At 45.6% G+C, this 22,418-nt stretch overlaps 1 protein-coding gene across 1 annotated transcript in view; it reads right to left on the reverse strand.

The window, feature by feature from the left end:
* Window positions 1-8,737: 8,737 nt before the first annotated feature.
* tmem178b (transmembrane protein 178B) overlaps window positions 8,738-22,418 on the reverse strand; it is a 574,403-nt gene continuing 560,722 nt past the window's right edge. The window contains exon 4 of the mRNA XM_041216265.1: window positions 8,738-8,988. Within this exon, the coding sequence (XP_041072199.1) occupies window positions 8,738-8,988 (251 nt within the window). The remainder of the gene's footprint in view (window positions 8,989-22,418) is intronic.

Raw genomic sequence — 22,418 nt, forward strand, 5'->3', positions numbered from 1 at the left:
TCATTCTTGGTGGGGTAATAACCCACCTGACATTTCCAACCAGGGCCCCTGACTGACATACCCAACTTCATCATCCAAAACCTCGAGCAACCTTACCAGGCAGCAGCCGAAAATCCCTCTGGGAACTTCACCAAGGGTGTCTAAGGCGAGTGCCCTGTGGAACACCAATGTCCTTAAGAACTTGGAAATGCGACGTCAGGGGATACATTTGGCTGAGGGAACGAGGGAACTTCCACCTGAAAGGTAAACTCAGAAACACCAAGGTTCCCAGTGAGGAGTGGTGGGGTGAAGGGAGGAGGCGTTGGGAGGGATGCAGGCTATCCATGAAGACAGGGTAAACCAGCGATGTCATGCCCCATTTAGGTGAGAACGTTAGACAAATCAGAGATCAGTGATTCGGGGCTTAAGTTTTAAGCTCTCAAAATTTGAGGGAGCTGAATGAGATTGAGATTGAGGAAGGTGGAGAATTTGCTGATTCTGGGGCCTTGAGAAAGAATTTTTGAAGAGGGGTTGGTTTGATGAGTCAATGGAGGCTGTGGAGCATGTTGGGCATGCTCACAACATCTACATTTGTATCTAGGCAATTGTCAGGTTTTACTTGGTCCACATTTATGTGAAAGGTTGTTCAGCTGTTTTTCTCTCAGGAGAGCATTAGCAAAGTACCCAAGAGTTAATTCCCCTTCCCCCCTGCTGGTTCTAACTCCTCACTGACATACAGTTCTAACACCATCCAGTGCTTTACACAAGGGATGATTATTGAGTTGTGAGTCTCAGAGGGCTTTAGATGTGGGTTTAGATGTTGGTTGGCTATTGAACCATGCAGGGCATCACAGCCCCTTCAATCCTGATCAGGCCTGAACCAAAGGCCGCACTCACCTCCAGCAGGACTGCTGGATGACAGTCAGTGTTTCCTTGCTGTCTAATTGGAGGACAATGTGGTCGACTGACCTTTCACCAGCCGCTCTGAGGTCAAGCCTTTGGGTTTGTCTCCCTAAGTCAACTCACTGAGCTTCAAACTCTGAAGTCAGTTCCTGCTCTGATCTGAAGTGTTTTCTGCTCCTGCTTTTTTTAAAGATGGACATTTGGTGTAGTTTTCCTCCCTATGTCACCTGTACTATCCAGGGCCACACATTTAACACCAGCTTGCAGTGACAGCCCTGCCACAGGGGTGGTACTTTTTACCCTGAGTAAGAAGGGCATGGGGATGAATTTTTCACTCGCAAGTTGGTTGTGCTGCCCACCTCACTCATATGTCAAATGCCGTGTCATCATGCCCGTCTCTGATATTGCGGAAGGTGCAGAAATCGGAAACCCGCCCAATAACCAGTCAACAAGCTGTTGAACTTGTTAAAGAGCTGATTGTACACAATGTTTTGGTGCCCACTCCATTTTTTGGGTGTTGGACGAAGAAAGTTTAGGGTGCTTCATGCCTGGTATGAGAAAGTGGCACAAGGTCAGAAGGAAAGGTCTGCCAATGACTGTATGTAGCAGCAGAGTCTGCTGGTGATGGTGGTACGTTTTTTGACCTCATTTATTCACTGTTTTGAGTCTGCCATCAGAAACAAGGAGAGTTTGGGAGGGTAAGGGACCTTCAAATTGGTGACCAACTTCCTGTTCATGGCTTAATCCCTCTCCCAGCCTAGACACACATTTAGGCGCAGAGTCCCCCTTTGCCCTGTTAATTGGTGGGTTTCCCACTGCGCAGCCACTAATTGGCCATCTGAGGCTAGATTCACCGAGTTGTGTGGAGGGTAGTGGGCTTGGTGCAGGAGCCAGCATCCTTCCTTCTGGTTTCAGTGCCCGTTTTGGCACTGCCATGGTGTGTGTTGTTTGTGCATGGTAACTGAACAAATGAGAAAGCGTTGGATCGCCCCCACCCAAGCTATAAGCTTCCTCACTCTTTTTAAATGGAGGTTGTCCTTCTCCATCAAGGCTCCCTGCATTCTGATTTGCCTTACTGCTGTTGTGTTGCTTAGAGCAGTTGGTTACATTGTGGATGCTTCGGTTCTGAGTGTCACTTATCACCTCTTGCAAAAGGGTGGAAAAGAAAGCATTTGCAGGACTCTGCGAAAGAAGAGGAGAGTGGGACTAATAGGGTAGCTCTTTCTAAGAGCTAGGAAAGTAGGATGGGCCAAATGGCCTCCTTCAATGCTGTATGATTCTATGTTTTTTCAGATCAAAGATCAAGTCCCAAAAAAGCCTTATAAACATTGAAGGAGGAGGGTGCTGACTGCTCGGACTAAACGTGTTGCAAAGTTCTCAGAAGCAAGGTTTCAGGAGGTACATTGTTGAGTTATTGACTATACAGGACAGAAAAAAGCTTTTGGAATCAACTCTTCCATGCTGGTGTTTTACGCTCTGGATGAGCTTCCTCCCACCCCTCTTCAATCTAACCCTATCAGCAAATCCACCTATTCCTTTCTCCCCCATCTGCTTAACTAGCTTCCCCTTCGATGTATCTCTATTATTTGCTTCAACTACTCCCTGTGGTGGTGAGTTTCACATTCCTCCAACTCCTTGAGTAAATACATTTCTCCTGAATTTCCTGATGGAACAGCAGAAGCTCATTCAAAGGAGGAGGGATGCTGCATCAAGGTAACTTTTGTGTGGTTGGTAGTGCATTGGACAAGTGGCTTTGTGTGGAGATCCATGATCTATGATTTCTCACCTCCTCCTGGAGCAATTTGCCAGTGCTCAATAGGCCCATTGGATGACATTTTGCACTGCCTCTAAAAGTCAAAATTGAGAGCACAAAACTCCTGCGTGCTACTAGAATATGTTGCTAAGGATAAAGTTTACTTGAAGAAATGAGTTGACCAGAGGGAGCCAGAATGGCTTTATTGAAGGTAAGTTATGTCTGATGAATCTAATTGATTTTTTGAGAAGGCTGTTAATGAAGGAGGTTTTTTAACTTAATTCGTGAGATGTGGGCATTGCTGGCTGGGCCAGTATTTATTGCCCATCCCTAGTTGCCCTTGGGTGGTGGTGAGCCGCCTTCTTGAACCGCTGCAGTCCATGTGGTGTAGGTACACCCACAGTGCTGTTAGGGAGGGAGTTTCAGGATTTTGACCCAGCGACAGTGAAGGAACAGCAATATATTTCCAAGTCAGGATGGTGAGTTACTTGGAGGAGAACCTCTAGGCGGTGGTGTTCCCATGTGTCTGCTGCCCTTGTCCTTCTAGGTGGTAGAGGTCGTGGGTTTGGAAGGTGCTGTCTAAGGGGGCTTGGTGTGTTTCTGCAGTGCATCTTGTAGATGGTACACATTGCTGTCACTGTGCATTGGTGGTGGGGTGAGTGAACGTTTGTGGATTGGGTGCCAATCAAGAGAGCTGCTTTGTCCTGGATGGTGTCGAACTTCTTGAGTGTTGTGGAAGCTGCACTCATCCAGGCAAGTGGAGAACATTCCATCACACTCCTGACTTGTGCCTTGTAGAGGGTAGGCAAGATTTGGGTAGTCAGGAGGTGAGTTACTTGCTGCAGGATTTAGAATATTGTCAGCAATTTTGGGCCCCATAATTCAGGAAGGATGTTCTGGCCCTGGAGAGGGTCCAGAGGAGGTTCACAAGAACGATCCCAGGAATGAAAGGCTTAACATATGAGGGACGTTTGAGGACTCTGGGTCTATACTCAATGGAGGTTAGAAGGTTGAGGGGGGATCTGATTGAAACTTACAGAATACTGAAAGGCCTGTATAGAGTGGACATGGGGATGATGTTTCCATTAGTAGGAGAGACTAGGACCCGAGGGCACAGCCTCAGAGTAAAGGGAAGACCTTTTAGAACAGAGATGAGGAGAAACTTCTTTAGGCAGAGAGTGGTGAATCTATGGAATTCATTGCCACAGAAGGCTGTGGAGGCCAGGTCATTGAGTATATTTAAGACCGAGATAGATAGGTTCTTGACTGGTAAGAGGATCAAAGGTTACGGGGAGAAGGCGGGAGAATGGGGTTGAGAAACTTATCAGCCATGATTGAATGGCAGAGCAGACTCGATGGGCTGAATGGCCTAATTTCTGCTCCTATGTCTTATGGTCTTATAGGATTCCTAGCCTCTGACCTGCTTTTGTAGTCACAATATTTATATGGCTAATCCAGTTCAGTTTCTGGTCAATGGTAACCCCCAGGATGTTGATAGTCGGGGATTTAGCACTAGTAATGCCATTGAATGCCGAGGGTTGATGGTTAGATTCTTTCTTGTTGGAGATGGTCATTGTCTGGCACTTGTGTGGCGCAAATGTTACTTGCCACTTGTCAGCCCAAGCCTGGATATTTTCCATGTTGTGTTGCGTTTGGACATGGACTGCTTCAGTATCTGAGGAGATGCAAGTGGTGCTGAACATCATGTAATCATCAGCGAATATCCCCACTTCTGACCTTATGATGGAGGGAAGGTCATTGATGAATCAGCTGAAGGTGGTTGGGCCTAGGACACTGCCCTGAGGAATTTCTGCAGTGGTATCCTGGAACTGTGATGACTGACCTCCAACAACCACAACCATCTTCCTTTGTGCTAGGTATGACTCCAACCAGTGGAGAGTTTTCCCCCTGATTCCCATTGACTCCAGTTTTGCAAGGGCTCCTTGATGCCACACTTGGTCAAATGCGGCTTTGATGTCACCTTGGGAGTTCACCTCTTTTGTCTATGTTTGAACCAAGGCTGTGATAAGGCCAGGAGCTGAGTGACCCTTACGGGGTGTCAGTGATCAGGTTATTGCTAAGCAAATGCCACTTGATAGCACTCTTGATGACCCCTTCCATTACTTTACTGATGATGGAGAGTAGACTGATAGGGCAGTATTTGGCTGGGTTGGATTTGTCCTGCTCTTTGTGTACAGGACATACTTGCGCAATTTCCCACATAGTCAGGTAGATGCCACTGTTGTAGCTGTACTAGAACAACCTTGGCTAGGGGCACGGCAAGGTCCTGAACACAAGACTTCCATACTACTGCCGGAGACTTGTGCTCCAGAACTCCAGGTAAAAGCGAGTCTATGGATGTTATCCATATTGCTTTCCAGAAGGTATTCAGTAAGGCTCCACACAAAAGATTACTGGAAAAAATGGGTGCAGGTTGAGTTGAAGGCAGCCTTTGATTGGGATTGGAGATTGGTTGGAAGGCAGGAAACTGAGAATTGGGATAAAGAGTAGACACTCTGATTGGTGGGATATGAGAAGTGATGTTCCCCAGAGTCTGCACCGGGGTCTCAACCTTTTCACCAAATTTACTAATGATTTGAATGAAGGGTTAGAGAGTTTGTACATCCAAGTCTGCAGATGACACTTAAGTTAGGCAGCAGAGTAAGTGCAGTTGCAAAACAACATAGATTAAGTGAGTGGGCAGATGGAGTTCAATGTTGCAAAGTGTAAGGCCATCTGCTTTGGATTAAGAAAGATAAATTAAAATATTTTCAAAGTGGTGAGAAAGAAATGTAGAAGAGCAAAGAAATTTGGAAGTTCAAGTACAGAAAACATTTAAAGCTATTGGACAAAAAAATTTTGTAACGTTGACCTTGAACTCAAAGGAGTACAAAGGGGAGGAAATTAGCCTTCAGTTGTATAGAGTTTTGGCCAGAACCCATCTGAAATAAAAACAGAAAGTGCTGGAGATACTCAGCAGGTCAGGCAGCATCTGTGGAGAGAGAAATGGAGTTAACATTTCGAGTCGAATATGACTCTTCTGAAATGCTGTGTTCAGGCTTTGGCACCACACCTCAGATAGGATACATTGGGCTGGGAGGGGTGCAACGCTTGATTCATCAGAATGATACTGGAGCTGAAAGCTTTAACTTTTGAGGAGAGGGTTCATAAATTTGGCTTGTATCCGCTTGAGTTTAGATGATTGAGGGCTAAGCTTATTGAGATGTTAAAAAGATTTGACGTGGTAGACACAGAGAAACTATTCCCTCTGGTGGGGGAATCAGGAACAAGGGCCATCATTTTAAAAGTAGAGATAGAGCAATTAGGAGTAAAATCAGGAAGTATTTCATAACACAAATGCTATTGGAGATCTGGCACTCTCCTAAAAGGCTGTGGATGCTGGGTGAATTGGAATTTCTAAGACTAAGATTGACAGAGCTTTGTTTGGATATGGATCAAAGGGGAATAAATTGAGTTGAGGTACAGGCCAGTCATGATCTAATCAAACGATCTGTGAACCACAAGATAAGAAACCAAAAATGGTTGCCTGTTATACTGGAAATAATTTGTGAAGTGTAGGCCATTCCCTTTATCTTCAGTAAAAAATATTAGGCACCTGAGAGTTGTTGAAAGACAGAGGTGTGGTTCAGGTGATGACATGCACCTTAGAGCAAAACTTGAGACGTTTCTGCTTTCTAACATTGGTGGTTGGGTATACAGGTCAGTCAGTCAGGACATGCCCCAGCTCCTGGATGGATTACTGTTTTTTCCATGGTGCACTCCTCCTTTATAACTCTCCTTAAAACCTACCTCTTGGTCCAAGTTTTAATCATCCCTCTTGACATATTCTCTTTAGCTTGGTGTATGATTGCATTCCTGTAAAGAACCTTTGTGTATTTTCCTACTTATGAGGTGTGAAATACAATGTATAAAATTATTAAGAGGCCTTAACAGGGTAGATGCTATGAAGCTGCTTTCCCTGTCTGGGATTCTAGGACTACTGAACTTATTGCCCAATGATATAAACTAGGTAGCAAAGTAAGTTAGTTAAAATTGAAAAACTGATCTGTGCATTATTGATAAAACAGACTTGGATGGTGGGTGAACGATTTGTTTAGCAGAGCAGTGTTCTGTATGTGCCACCATGCCTATATACCATGATCTGTTCAGGCCACATTTGTGTAACTAGCCACAAACTTCGAGTCAGCTAGCAAGTGGAGTTAAACCTGATCAAGTAGGTTATCTAATATAAACAATAGAAATTCATTTTTTTGTGGTGTACCAGCTGGTACTGATGGACATAATGTAATGAAGTCTCAAACTTTAGGTGGGATTGCTTTTCTGTGGCATAGGAATTAGCCATTTGGACAGAAATGAAGAGAAATTTCAACACCAGGAGGGTTCTGAAGTTTTTTTTCATTATTCACTCATAGGCTAGCTTGGCTAGCATCTATTGACCACACCTAGTTGCCCTTGAGAAGGTGGTGGTGAGCTGCCTTCCTGAACCGCTGCAGTCCCTGTGGTGCAGGTACACCCACAGTGCTGTTAGGGAGGGAGTTCCAAGGTTTTGACCCAGCGACAGTGAAATTTGGAATTCTCTACCCCAGAGAGCTGTAAATGTTCAGACAATGAGTATATTCAAGACTGAAATGAACAGTTTTTGAACAAATGGGGCTGGGGGTAGGAATGTGGAGTTGAGGTCAAGGATCAGCCATAGCCTTATCAAATGACAAAGCAAGCTTGAGGGGTTGTATGGCCTATTGATCTTTTTATTACTAATAGTCTTATATAAATGCCAATTGTTTCTATTCTAAAACAGAATGTTGAGGGGTGACCTGATAGAAGTCTTTAACACAATGTGACCTTTCCAGTTCGGAAAGCATACCCAAGCATTCCCTTGATGTGATTGGCATCATTTTAGGGCAGTACTTTGGTAATGGATACATGGAAGATATGGTATTTGGATAAGTCAAACAATTTTCATTCCTGCTTTCTAATGTTCATCATAGTTTCATGTTTCAGGTAAATATTTATATCCATAGTGTTTCCCAGTTAACACACTTGTGGTTCGGCATTCGAATGTCATTCTATAATCTAGAAAATTCCTAAATCCAGAAATAACTTGGTCCCAAACATTCCAGACTGGAGATGTTACCGTGTATTCTGAAAAGGTGAAATGGACAGATGTGGAGAAGCTGTTCCCACTTTGAAACACATGAGGCAGAAAGGCATTGAAGGATATGCTAATAGGATTAGATGAAATAAGGTGACTGGAGGCTCCCTACAGAGCATAATCACCAGCACAGACCTGTCATTGTGCACCATCTAGACTAAATTAAAATTCAACTCCATGTCAAAATGAGTGCCTTATCTTACCCAGTGCAACACTATCGAACTGGACAAGGGACCAGAGCTGTGCTAGCCATTATGAACCAAACCCACACTCAAACTCCAGCTCCAAATGGCTGGGAGGTAGGGAGACAATTAATTCAAAGAGAACGCTCAGACTGAAGAACATCATCAAATGGTACCAAGGCAGAATTCAGCCCCCATTCAAATTCAGATTCCAACACAGTTTATTTCCGCAGGGAAGAAAAGAAATTACAGTATCACAAGGTACACTGATCATAAAACATACACACACACACATACACACTTACACACACACACTTACACACACACACACGCACACACATACACACACACATACACGCACAAGTCAGTATGAAAGTGATGTGTGAAAATAATCCCAACATACCAAGTTCTGGGTTTTAATGGAAGAGATTTCTGTACACTACAGCAGGTAAAGTTGGGACATATCCACCATGGTGAACTTGACTATCAAACCTATTCATCAGCACAACCAAGATGTCAGAGTGTTGAAGATCCCCATTGAATGTAACAGTATAGATACAGCATATACATAAAGTTCCTCTTCATTGAAAGAATTAAGACTAACATATAAGTCAAGAATTATACATCGTTCAGGGTTTGCTGTCAGATAATATCCAGCTTGTGCCATCAAAGGTCCGTCAAGCCAGGCACCGGTTCAGCAAGACCCTTGGCATGGTCCTGCTCTATTCTGGCCACATCCTTGAGCTTTTAGCAGACTGTCCCATTTTCTGGCCTGGATTTAGGGTAGCTCGTCCTGGGGACGGTTTGGACCGAAGGTGCCAGTGTGCAGAAGAATCCAGCGATGAGCGTCCACCCAAGGCCGCCCCAGGCACAGAACATGGACCAGCCGTACCCGTGGCTGATGTCGTCGGGCAGACCGTACAGGTATCTGGGGTAGCGGGAGAGTTCAAAATTAATTCCAGCGACACAGGTGCACAGTGAAATGATGCAAAACGTCCCTGCAGAAAACAGACAGTAGCATTTGGTTAGAACCACAATTTAACTTAATGAAGTTAAAAAAATAGTAATGCAGCAACAGAACCTTCTAGAAATGGGTCACTTTGTGTCGAGCATTGACCTGGTATAGCAATAATTCATTCAAAGTTCCGATGAATGGTCCCACCCAAATTATAATCACTGTTGTCTTCAGCTGTTGTGCATTTCTAGGTTTCTATCTTACTCCCCACTCCACATCCCCTCCATCCTAAATCCTTCCCCTTTGGAAATCATGGAATGGGATGTTGGGGGTGGGGTGGGGGAGAAGCTAGGGCCCGATTCAGTTCACCTAAGATGCCATTATCCCTGTGAGAAGGTAGTGAACTGAATCATGAGGGCACATCACAGGAGAATATAAATGCTCTAAAAATGGAACAGTACATACAAACATACAAGGTAGGAGCAGGAGTAGGCCACTCAGCCTCTCAAACCTGCTCCACCATTCAATAAGATCATGGCTGATCTGAATGTAGCCTCAACTCTACATTCCCACCCACCCCTGATAACCTTTCAGCCCTTGTTTATCAAGAATCTATCTAGCTTTGCCTTAAAAAATATTCAAAAACTCTGCTTCCACCGCCTTTTGAGGAAGAGAGTTCCAAAGACTCACGAGCCTCTGAGAGAAAAAACTCTCCTAATCTCTGCCATAAATGAGCGGCCCCTTATTTTTGAACAGTGACCCTCTAGTTCTAGATTCTCCCACAAGAGGAACCATCCTCTCCAAATATACCCTGTCAAGATCTCTTAGGATCTTATATGTTTCAATCAAGTTGCCTCTTACTCTTCTAATCTCTAGCAGATACAAGCCTAGTCTGACCAACCTTTCCTCATAAAACAACCTGTCCATTCCTGGTATTAGTCTAGTAAACCTTCTCTGAACTGGTTTCAACACATTTACATCCTTCCTTAACTATGGAGATCAATACTGTACATGGTAAATGTTTTCCCTGCTCTTATAATCAGTTTATTCAATGGTGAGTCACTGAGTTTCATTCACTCCTGTACGAACTTGTAACATCTTCTTGCCCCTTAACCTCTACCACACCAAGCACAACAGGGTGAATGCCAACTGGTTTAATTCACTGCCTCCCAATAAATCAAAGCCTGTTTCCTTGTCTAGATTTTATGTAGCCAAGTCCCCATCTGGGAAGTACCTAGAGCCAATATAAATATGTATAAAATATGTATCTGAAGCAAGAACTGCAGGCTCCCTAGTCTGAAATTGAATGTTGCCAAGAAATAGCCAAAAACAGTGAAAAACATAAAAGTTCAATGGCCTTTCTTTTTGCTAGCAATGATGAGACCATGAGCTGAGTCTCAAAAAAATGCTCTTCTGTCGTCCTTTCCTTGGAAGTACTCACATTATTATTAGTTTAGAGATCATTTATTACAAAAATCAATGTTCCCATCTTCAAAAAGTGAGCATTTTGTAGAAAATATTGTTATAAGATATCCAGAAAGCTGTAGAAAACCCAGAGGATGAAGTAATTGTGAGTGCCTTATGTGAAGAACGGCAAAATCTCATCCCTTCCTAAAATTTCTCAGATTATCTCATAGTAGGGAGACAGATCTTGGGCCAGAACTTTGGGCGTATCATGGATGAAGCTCCCATAAACAACACCCCAGATGATTACACCTGGACTTCAGAACATTTTTTCCAGGCGGCAGCTAGAGATCATAACTGAGGCTTCTGGTGAGACACCATCCTCAAGACAGAGAACATCAACACAGCCCCTGAGAAGAAGAGCCAGATGGGACCCTAATTTCATGCACCATTAAGTTTAGTTGTATATAATTATAATACGCCTGTCACCAAGTCTGCTCACATTTTGTGTTTCTTTTTCTCTCTCTTTCTACAGAGTCATGAAGATGGTGCTAATGGTGATGATCCTGGGATTCGTGACTGGCAGCCTGTGTCTGGACAAGACACTAGCGCTTCAAGGTTATAAGGATGACACAGAGTCAGTGATTTATCATACCCATCCTATTGAAAGTGCTAGGGTTGAGGCAGAGGTATATATAGGGAACCCGAGGGTGGAGCGGGGCAAATTGGTGGGGCATGATGGGGACTTCACGGGCGATTGCAAGATAAAGAATGCCTTCAACAGCACAAAAACCAGTTTGGGAAGTCCGAGAGGGTAAAGGGGTGTGCGTCATCTGTGACCTATCCAAAAGGGCGATGAGGGAAAATAATACAGTCTGGTTTATGAGAGAAAAGAAAATGGATGGGTGCAGCTATGAGACCTATGGAATCCACTCTTCTCCGATTCAGTCAGAGTTCCAAATGGAGGTCAAATTGTATTCGCCTTGGTGGTGGAGGGAGCGTGAGGAGGGAGACTATATGTGTGTAGGGAGGTGAGGCCTGGGGCGGGCACCAGCTTCAGTCAGGATGGTATGGGAATGGCAGCTGTGAAAGGAGTGTCTTTGTCACTGTTAGAATGGGAGAAGTGTACCCTCTCAGCATTGCACAGTACCGCCCTGATAAGGAGGGGGCATGGACCCCTCCAGCCTGTGTGCCAGGAAAAGGGGGAAATGTTCCAGTTAAAGGCCACAAGGGAGGTCACTCCCTTTGCTAATGAGTTCAAGATTAATCCAAATTAATCCAAAGGATGCCCTCGCCATACACCAGGAGCAAAGAATGGTCTGGTTTTCATTCCCACAAGATGTGCACCATGAGGTAGTGCCAATAATGATTAAGTTAGCGGGCATGGGTCTACCCCCCCCATGGTGCAAACATCAAACACGTGAATAGCAGAATCGAATGCTGCATCAAGTTTTGGGGGAATTCTGGGAGCGTCCCGGCACTGCGTTTGATGAGGATGAATGTGCCAGTCTGTATGAGGGCTCAGGGAACCAAACAAAATCTCACTCACACAAGTGAGTACAACATAGCTCCATTAATGACGCGGCAACCATGTTTAACACTGGGACATCACTGGTAAATAGCTTAGATTTAGCCACTGTAGATGAATCGGGAAAAACTGTTAGAAATAGGTTAAGGAAGATATTGATTGAAATGAATGATGTTGAACAGGATGATTAGAGGAAGGCCAAATGATGACTGTTCATTTGTAAGATGTGTTGAGAGAATTGGAAAGGCATGTCCACCGCAGGAATGAAATTCTAAAAGAGGATAAAATTGCCTCTGTGGACGCTGTGGAAAATGATGCTTGCACAACATGTGGTTCTTGATTGTTGGAACAGGCGCGTGGAAACCTCCAAAGGATTGTTGGAAGGGAGATCGCCTTCCTGGGTCACTGATAAACATCTCAGGGCCATGTCCACTTATCAACTTCCCATCAACATCTGTAAAATCAGGAGGCTCATGTTTCACCAGGTATACCTGCACGAGTACCACCTGAGGAACAGTTGCATGGGCACTCTAGCGTTGGTTCTGTATTATCCCATCCTAAAGGAAGGGGAGAAACCTAATCCTCTTTTTAGAAACAAAAGCATTGGGGTAGCAGGTCAGGGCCATGTGTCATGTTATGACCAACGTCCCGGGTACATGACAAAAGTGGACGGGAGTATTTAGGTAGACCCAGATTTGTCTGGGTGCCCTCGGAGAGGGGAATCTTTTGTTTGCCAGTATGATGTAACTGAAAATGCAGCACCAAATTGTGGGATCAGGAAGGGCCTAATTGCATGATCGTGGTGACCCGGGGAGCAGAGTTCCCTACACGTGACATATAAAGGAAAGGGGGAATATTGTGTCACAACCACACACTGGGAATACCAATATGGGGACCTGATCTGTCCTATTCCGGATGGGACTTTTTGTTTTACCCCAGCTTGGCCTGTTAGGCTGGGTGCATGGGTATGACTGAATATTTACGCTCATGAACAGGTGAGTATTACTGTAAGGGAAGATTTAAAAGGACAGCTACATGAGTATGTTGTCCATTTTGTGTATGACATACTCCTTGTTGCCCGAACATCTTACAGAGCTATTACAGAGGATTAACACTTCCAACAAACATTTTTATATCCTTCAACAAAAGAACAGAGAAATTAAGGGCGAAATAGCAGACATTGGTGATGATAGTCACTGGTGGGACCTTGGTCTTAGCCTCGAAATACATTCTTGGGTACGAATTACATCTCAGGTACTGGTTGTTGTACAGTTGTTTATTGTTGTATGTTTGTTATATGATCTATGTCATCAATGCGAACGTAGGAGAACAGAAGAGTGAATGAAAATGCTACTGATGGGGTGGAATGAGGTGAATGGATTAGATTCGCAAGTGTAGTCATGTTGGTAGGCGAAATTATACACTTAAGGGTGGATGCTGTAAGCACTGTGATATTTTGTGTATTTCTGTGACACTGCAAGCCCTCCTTTTGTTTCTTTTTAATATGTATTATTGTTATACTTGTGTCAAAATGTAACCAGTTGTGAGGTGGGCCAATGCCCTGATCTCAGAACTGGGTGGTAGGAACACGGACTGCGGAGGATGTTGGGATGAAGGGAGAAGATTTTTGACTGAAGACATCAACTCTGAGGCTTATATGGAACTTTAAAATAAAGACTGGACAAGGATATACACGCACAGAGACACAGACGTGTCAGGACATGGCAGTGGGGCGGTGGATAACCATCAGACACCCTGATTATAGAAACTGGACAATGGTCTCTCGGGGATGTGTGAATGGCTCTCTTCCTGCCTTACCAAGATATAGGAACCACATCCATTGCTGGCAGGTACCTGGAAACACCCCTTGCTGACAGCAGGAAATGACCACATACAGGTTGTCTTTGCAGGGTGGGATTGATAACCCAATCAGATAACTCAATTTAAGACATTATCTTGTATGCCGAGAGACCAGGGTCAGAAAGGGGCAAAAAGCTATAGCTCCAAAGGGCATTGGGGCTGCAACCAGGAAGTGTGATTTGGTCTGTCACAGGAAGTTGTGTGTGCCTTTGTAAAGAAGGTCTGGAGAGAGATGCAGTGGTTTCTGTCGAGGTTCATCCCGAGCAGTTCTGTGACACAGGACTCTGTGCTCTACGGGCTGTTCCCAGGGACACACACTGAGACAAACATCAACTACAGCTGGAGGATCATCAACTCGGTGAAAGACGCTTTTTGGTCTGCCCGAAACTTGTTGGTCTTCCAGTGGAAAGAGTTGTCTCTGACCGAGTGTTGCAGACTGGCACATTCCAAGGTCCAGGACTACGTGCTGAGGGAAGCACTAAAGCTTGGGGCAGCCGCCACAAAGCCGCAATGGGGAAAGGTCGCTGTCTGAGACCTTTCTGCCATAGTGCACCGAGGGACTGGGAACTGTATAGACCCCTCGGGCTGTACGGCTCACAATGAATGTATACATTGAATACTAACTATTTTAATTGTATTGAAGCACCTCAGAGTGTAACATGATGTATGTTGATAATTCCAATCCCATTGCACTGTCTGACTGTCTGTAATAACCATATTGAAATGACTGTAATATTCGTTGATTGTATTGAAGCACCTCGTGATCCATGCATAAAAGTTGAATCTGATTGGACTTTTTGTGATGGCCATTTTGAAATGTGTTTGTAATGTTCTTCCAGATATTTTATGATTAAAGTATATTTTTCCCCAAAAAAAAAGTTGTATGGAGGAATTCAGCGTACCGACCACCCAGGAATGAGTTCCTGCACCCGGGTCTTACTAATTAACTGGTGGTGTAAGTATAACTATTGCTTAGTGGATTAATAAAGGCTTTCCACATAAAGTGGAAACTGTATCCATAGTTTGTTTTGTGTCGTTGATACCAAGTACGGGGTAAGGGACTTAAATGGTAGTGAGACCCTCTGGGTTCTCACTTCTGTGGGGTGTCAATCACTGTCGGATTTCCACTCTGCTCCTTTTCACTTACCCCCAGGTCGGGAGCTGCACATTTCTCACCCGATCTTCTCAGCTGGGCCGGGTGGGGAACGTGCAGCTCAGCAGCTCCGCAGTCCTTCCAGTGCAGGGCAGCTGGGGGGTTGGGGGGGGGGGTGGAAGCCACACCCCTTTTTTACAACACTAGCTGCCGTAAAGCAGGAAGTTTAAAGGTCCCAGCCACATTGAGAACCAGGGAAAAGGTAATTGTGTAAGGGGTTAGGATGGTCAGGGATGAGGTGGGCTCGGTGTGTGGTTGGGGGGATGGGGGTGTGGAGAAAGGTCAGATCTAGTTGGCGGTGGCGGGGGTGGGGGGGGGGGGGAGGTGGATGATAGTCTAAGGGTAGGGGGAGAGGGTGGCGGTTGGGGGGGGGGGGAGGTGTGGTAGTCGGAGGCCAGGAGGGTAGTTGGTGTTTAGGGGGTAGTTGGAGGGTAGACAAGATATTTGGAAAGTAGTCAGGGGATAGTTGGGTCGGTGGCAGGGTAGTCAGGGGGCAATTGGAGGATAGTTGGGATGGGGGGTAGTTGGGGAGCTGGCGGTAGATGGGGAGGGTGTGCAGTTGGATGGTCCAGTGAGTGGTCAGGTTGGGGGTTGGTGGGGGGGATCAGTCCTATAGTTACTCAGGAGTTAGAAGTGGTCTTAAGCCTTCTAATCTTTCATGGGTAATTAAGAGAATTGGAATCATCCAGAGTCACGGATTTAAATCGGGCATCAGATGGTTTCCGGTGCAGGGTAATTGTCCATTGGTGGTTTCAACTTCCAAGGCAATCCCCAAACAGTGCATTTTGTGGGGTACATCCAGGGTACAACCCCCCTGCCTGGGGAATGGAAGTTCAGGGGCTTTGTCTTTGATGAGGGTATTGCAATAAAAGAAGCTGACATGCGACCACTGCTTTGCAGTGCATCTGCAGCCAGTTCATCATGAACTGTCCAGATGTCTTTGTACTGAATTTAGCATCACTGTCCTTACAAAATGCCAAGTTCCACTCTCAGACAGGAAGAGGAAACAACATGTGTACAATTAATGTTCATTGCATCTTCGTTCACTTTAGTGTTCTGCTCGCATTGGATTTGACTGCGATTCAGTGAGTGCTGTGCCTGGAATAGGGAAGGTAAAATCAGGAAAGTCCAGCAGAGACCACAGGGACATCTTTTGCTGTTTCACAATCACAAGAACTAGAGTCTTTTGAACTCTACGGGCAGGTGAGATGGAGAGATTTGAAGCAAACCAGGTGTTAAATGTTCAGGACTGGAAGTAATGCAAAAAAATGTCACTAAAAAAAAAGATTCATTATACAAGCATATACCGTGCACCAATTATCAGTCTGCAACACACAAGGGATGTCTTCAGAATGTTCCAGAAATCTTATCTCCAACGGGCCAGGTGTGGAAACTAGAAAATGATGTGCTTGTCATAGACCGGATGGCACTCCCTCCATTGAGTGGGTACATTCTTCACGCTTAAAGACACAGTGGGCAAAAGGACAGTGCTCTCATCTTTTCAGGAAGCCACATTGCATTGGCATCTGCTCGTGTGCAGATTGGGAGAATACCACACCTTCCTGAGACTGATACAACTCAGGATAGCCTCAATTTGGATGACGCGGATTCATAGATGTGCAAATGTTAGGAAAAATAAGGAAGTAAACACTAAATGATCGAGGAAAAAACGTGTTGGGCAAAGGAAACAATCCCACCTCCCAACAATGGCCACCAATCCCACACCCCTCCCCTTAGAGACTGAAGGACCACTTACAGCAAAATGGGCGATGGTATGCTGGATAACACCTGAATGCAAGTGTCCCTCTGAAGTTTAAATAATCTTGAATGGAATAAATGGTTGCTTTGGTAGATTTTTTCCTTAGCGACGAATATGAACCATCAATTAGAATTTGGATAAGTGCACCATAAGATAACGCCACATCTCTGATGTCCTCAGTGAAACTTCTTTTGATATTTCTTATATTGACCATGTTCACTATTTACAGACTGGAAGCCAAAGCCTGTTTTCCTGTCCAAAGCTTGTGTTCCGTAGACCCATCTGGGAGGCGGGTCGACTCAATGTAAATATGTTTAAAATATGTATCTGAAGCAAAAAATGCAGATTCCCAAGTCGGACAATGGAGTGTTACTGAGAAATTGCCAAAAATAGTGAAGATTATGAAAACGCTATGGCCTTCGATTTTGCTAGCAATGATGACATATCACCAAAACCTCGAAATTCGTACTACTGTGTTATACACTGACACAGCTCCCCACCAGTACTGTACCCCAGTGTTATATAGTGAGACCTGTGCCCACCAGTACTGTACCCCAGTGTTATATAGTGAGACCTGTCCCCACCAGTACTGTACCCCAGTGTTATACAGGGACAGACCTGTCCCCACTAGTACTGTACCCCAGTGTTATACAGTGAGACCTGTCCCCACCAGTACTGTACCCCAGTGTGATATAGTGACAGACCCGTCCCCACCAGTACTGTAACCCAGTGTTATACAGTGAGACCTGTCCCCACCAGCACTGTACCCCAATGTTATACAGGGACAGACCTGTCCCCACCAGCACTGTACCCCAGTGTTATACAGTGAGACCTGTCCCCACCAGCATGGTACCCAATGTTATACAGGGACAGACCTGTCCCCACCAGTACTGTACCCCAGGTGTTATACAGTGGCAGTCCAGTCCCCATGAATACAATACCCAGTGTTATGTACTGACAGATAAAAGCAAAAAACTGCGGATGCTGGAAATCCAAAACAAAAACAAAAATACCTGGAAAAACTCAGCAGGTCTGGCAGCATCTGCGGAAAGGAACACAGTTAATGTTTCGAGTCCGTATGACTCTTCAACAGAACTAAGGAAAAATAGAAGAGAGTTGAAATATAAGCTGGTTTAAGGGGGGGTGGGACAAGTAGAGCTGGATAGAGAGCCAGTGATAGGTGGAGATAACCAAAAGATGTCACAGACAAAAGGACAAAGAGGTGTTGAAGGTGGTGATATTATCTAAGGAATGTGCTAATTAAGGGTAGAAAGCAGGACAAGCAAAGTACAGATAGCCCTAGTGGGGTGGAGTGGGGTGAAGGAATTGAAAAAGGCTAAAACAATGGATGGAAATACATTTAAAAATGATGGAAGTAGGTGGGAAAAGAAAAATCTATATGTTATTGGAAAAAAGGTGGGGGGGGGATTGGAAAGGGGGTGGGGATGGAGGACAGAGTTCATGATCTAAAGTTGTTGAACTCAATATTCAGTCCAGAAGGCTGTAAAGTGCCTAGTCGGAAGATGAGGTGCTGTTCCTCCAGTTTGCGTTGAGCTTCACTGGAACATTGCAGCAGGCCAAGGACAGACATGTGGGCATGAGAGCAGGGTGGAGTTTTGAAATGGCAAGTGACAGGGAGGTCTGTGTCATTCTTGCGGACAGACCGAACGTGTTCTCAAAAGCGGTCACCCAGTCTGCGTTTGGTCTCTCCAATGTAGAGGAGACCGCATTGGGAGCAGCGAATGCAGTAGACTAAATTGAGGGAAGTGCAAGTGAAATGCTGCTTCACTTGAAAGGAGTGTTTGGGCCCTTGGACGGTGAGGAGGGGGGAAGTAAAGGGGCAGATGATGCATCTTCTGTGGTTGCATGGGAAGGTGTGGTAGGAGGGGGTTGAGGCGTAGGGGGTGATGGAGGAGTGGACCAGGGTGTCCCGGAGGGAACGATCCCTGCGGAATGCCGCCGGGGGTGGGTGAAGGGAAGATGTGTTTGGTGGTGGCATCATGCTGGAGTTGGTGGAAATGGCGGAGGATGATCCTTTGAATGCGGAGGCTGGTGGTGTGATAAGTGAGGACAAGGGGGATTCTATCATGTTTCTGAGAGGGAGAGGAAGGTGTGAGGGCGGATGCACGGGAGATGGGCCGGACACGGTTGAGGGTGGAAAATCTCGGTTAAGGAAGAAGGAAGTCATGTCAGAGGAACTATTTTTGAAAGTGGCATTATCAGAACAGATGCGACAGAGGCGAAGGAACTGAGAGAATGGGATGGAGTCCTTACAGGAAGCGGGGTGTGAGGAGCTGTAGTCGAGGTAGCTGTGCGAGTTGGTAGGCTTGTAATGGATATTGGTGGACAGGCTATCACCAGAAATTGAGACAGAGAGGTCAAGGAAGGGAAGGGAAGTGTCAGAGATGGACCATGTAAAAATGATGGAGGGATGGAGATTGGAAGCAAAATTAATAAATTTTTCCAAGTCCAGGCAAGAGCATAAAGCAGCACCGAAGTAATCATTGATGTACCAGAGAAAGAGTTGTGGGAGGGGGCCGGAGTAGGACTGGAACAAGGAATGTTCCACATACCCCATAAAGAGACAGGCATAGCTGGGACCCATCCGGGTACCCATAGTCACACCTTTTATTTGGAGGAAGTGAGAGGAGTTTAGGGAGAAATTGTTCAGTGTGAGAACAAGTTCAGCCAGACGGAGGAGAGTAGTGGTGGATGGGGATTGTTCTGGCCTTATGTACTGACAGACCTGCATCAACCAGTACTGTACCCCATTGTTATACAGTGATAGACCAGTCTCCACCAGTATGTACCCCAGTGTTATACAGTGACAGACCTGCCCCCACCAGTACTGTACCCCATTGTTATACAGTGAGAGACCTGCCCCCACCAGTACTGTACCCCAATGTTATACAGTGAGAGACCTGCCCCCACCAGTACTGTACCCCAGTGTTATACAGTGAGAGACCTGCCCCAACCAATACTGTACCCCAGTGTTATACAGTGACATAGCTGCCCCCACTAGTACTGTACCCCAGTGTTATACAGTGCAGACCTGTCCCCAACAGCACTGTAACCCTTTATTATACAATGATAGGCCTGTCGCCACCTGCACTGTAACACAGTGTTATACAGGGACAGATGTGTACCCATCTGTACTACACCCAGTGTAATACAGTGACAGACCAGTCTCCACCAGTACTGTACCCTGGTGCTATACAGTGATAGACCAGTCTCCACTAGTACTGTACCCTAGTGTTATACAGGTGCAGACCTGTCCCCAACAGTACTGTACCCGAGTGTTATACAGTCATAGACTGTCCCTGCCAGTACTGTACCCCAGTGTTACACAGTGATAGACCTGTTCCCACCAGCACTGTACCGCAGTGTCATACAGTGACAGACCTGTCTCCACCAGTACCGTACCCGAGTATTGTACAGTGACAGACCTGTCCCCACCAGTACCGTACCCCAGTTTTGTACAGTGATAGACCTGCCCCCACCAGTACTGTATCCCATTGTTATACAGTGCAGACCTGTCCCCAACAGCACTGTATCCCTTTATTATACAATGATAGGCCTGTTGCCACCTGCACTGCAACACAGTGTTATACAGGGACAGACGTGTACCCATCTGTACTACACCCAGTGTGATACGGTGGCAGACCTGTCCCCACCAGTTCTGTAACCCAGTGCTATACAGTGATAGAACAGTCTCCACCAGTACTGTACCCCAGTGCTATACTGTGATAGATCAGTCTCCACCAGTACTGTACCCCAGTGTCATACAGTGACAGACCTATCTCCACCAGTACCGTACCCCAGTTTTGTACAGTGATAGACCTGTCCCACCAGTACTGTGCCCGTATTATACAGTGACAGATTGTTCCCACCAGCTCTGTGCCCCAGTGTTATACAGTGACATATCTATCTCCACTAGTACTGTACCCGATGTTATACAGGGACATATATGTACAGTTCCCCAGCATTTTACAGTGAGAGACCTGTCCTCACCAGTACTGTACCCCAATGTTATACAGTCACAGTCCTGTCCCAACCTGTACAGTGATAAAATCCAGATACTGTGTTTGTTGGAAATCTGAAACAAAACCAGAAAATACTGCAAAAACTCATGAGTTCTAGCAACATCTGTGGAGAGAGAGTCAAAGTTAACATTTCAAGGCAGTATGACCTTTCTTCTGAATGGTACACGAAACATTATCTCTGTTTCTCTCTCCACAGATGCTGCGATCTCTGCTGAGATTTTCCAGCATGTCCTGTTATTGTTCCATCCAGCAGTGTACCCCTGTATCATACAGTGACAAATCAGTACTGACCAGTACTGTACCCCAGAGTTAAACAATGACATACCTGAACCCAACAGTACTGTACCCCAAAGTTATACAATGACAGAACTGTCACCATTAATACTGTAGCCCAATGTTATAAAGTAACAGACCTGTCCCCAGTAGTACTGTACCCCAGTGTTATACAGTGACAGACCTCTCCTCCCCAGTACTGTACCCCAGTGTTATACAGTGACAGATTCCCAACCAGCACTGTACCCCAGTGTTATACAGTGACAGATTCCCAACCAGCACTGTACCCCAGTGTTATACAGTGACAGACCTGTCCCTACCTGTACTATAGCCCAGTGTTACACAGTGACAGACCTGTCCCCAACAGCACCGTACCCCAGTGTTACACAGTGATAGACCGATCCCCACCAGTACTGTACCCCAGTGTCATAGTGACAGACCTGTCCCCACCAGCACTGTAACCCTTTATTATATAATGACAAGCCTGTCACCACCTGCACTGTAACACAGTGTTATACAGAGACAGGCGTGTAGCCATCTGTACTACACCTAGTGTGATACAGTGACAGACCTGTCCCCACCAGTTCTGTAACCCAGTGCTATACAGCGATAGACCAGTCTCCACCAGTACTGTACCCCAGTATTATATTGTGACAGACCTGTACCCACCAATATTGTACCCCAATATCATAAACTAATGACCCATCCCCAACAGTACTACATACCAGCCTTGTGCAGTGACGGACATGTACCGAACAGTGCTCCACCAGTGTGTTACACAGGGACAGACTTGACCCCACCAATACTGTTACCCCATGTTATACAGTAACAGACCTGACTCACCAGTATTGTATCACCATGTTGTACAGTGACAGACCGGTCCCCACCAGTACTGTATCCCAGTGTTATACAGTGACAGACCTGTCCACCCCCAGCACTGGACCCCTTTGATAAAGTGGTATGCAGTGACAGACCTGCCCCAACTAGTATTGAATCCCATTGTTATACAGTGACAGACCTGTCCCCACCTGGACTGTAAGATAGTGTTATACAGGGACAGACCTGTACCCACTAGTGCTGTACCCCAGTGTTATACAGTGTCAGACCTGAACCCACCAGTGCCGTACCCCAGTGTTATACAGTGTCAGATCTGTACCCACCAGTACTGTACCCCGATGTTATACCGTGACAGACCTGTACCCAACCAGTACAGTATCCAGTGTTATACAGTTACAGACCTGTCCCAACCAATATTGTATCACAGTGTTACACAGTGACAGACCCGTCCCCACCAGTACTGTGTCCCAGTGTTACACAGTGACAGACCTGTCCCCATCAATACAGTATCCGAGTGTTATACAGTGACAGACCTGTGCCCACCAGTACTGTACCCCAGTGTTATACAATGACAGACCTGTCCCCACCAGTATTGTACCCCATTGTTAAAGTGGTA

The sequence above is a fragment of the Carcharodon carcharias genome, chromosome 21, assembly GCF_017639515.1.
Source record: "Carcharodon carcharias isolate sCarCar2 chromosome 21, sCarCar2.pri, whole genome shotgun sequence".
Classification (NCBI taxonomy): domain Eukaryota; kingdom Metazoa; phylum Chordata; class Chondrichthyes; order Lamniformes; family Lamnidae; genus Carcharodon; species Carcharodon carcharias.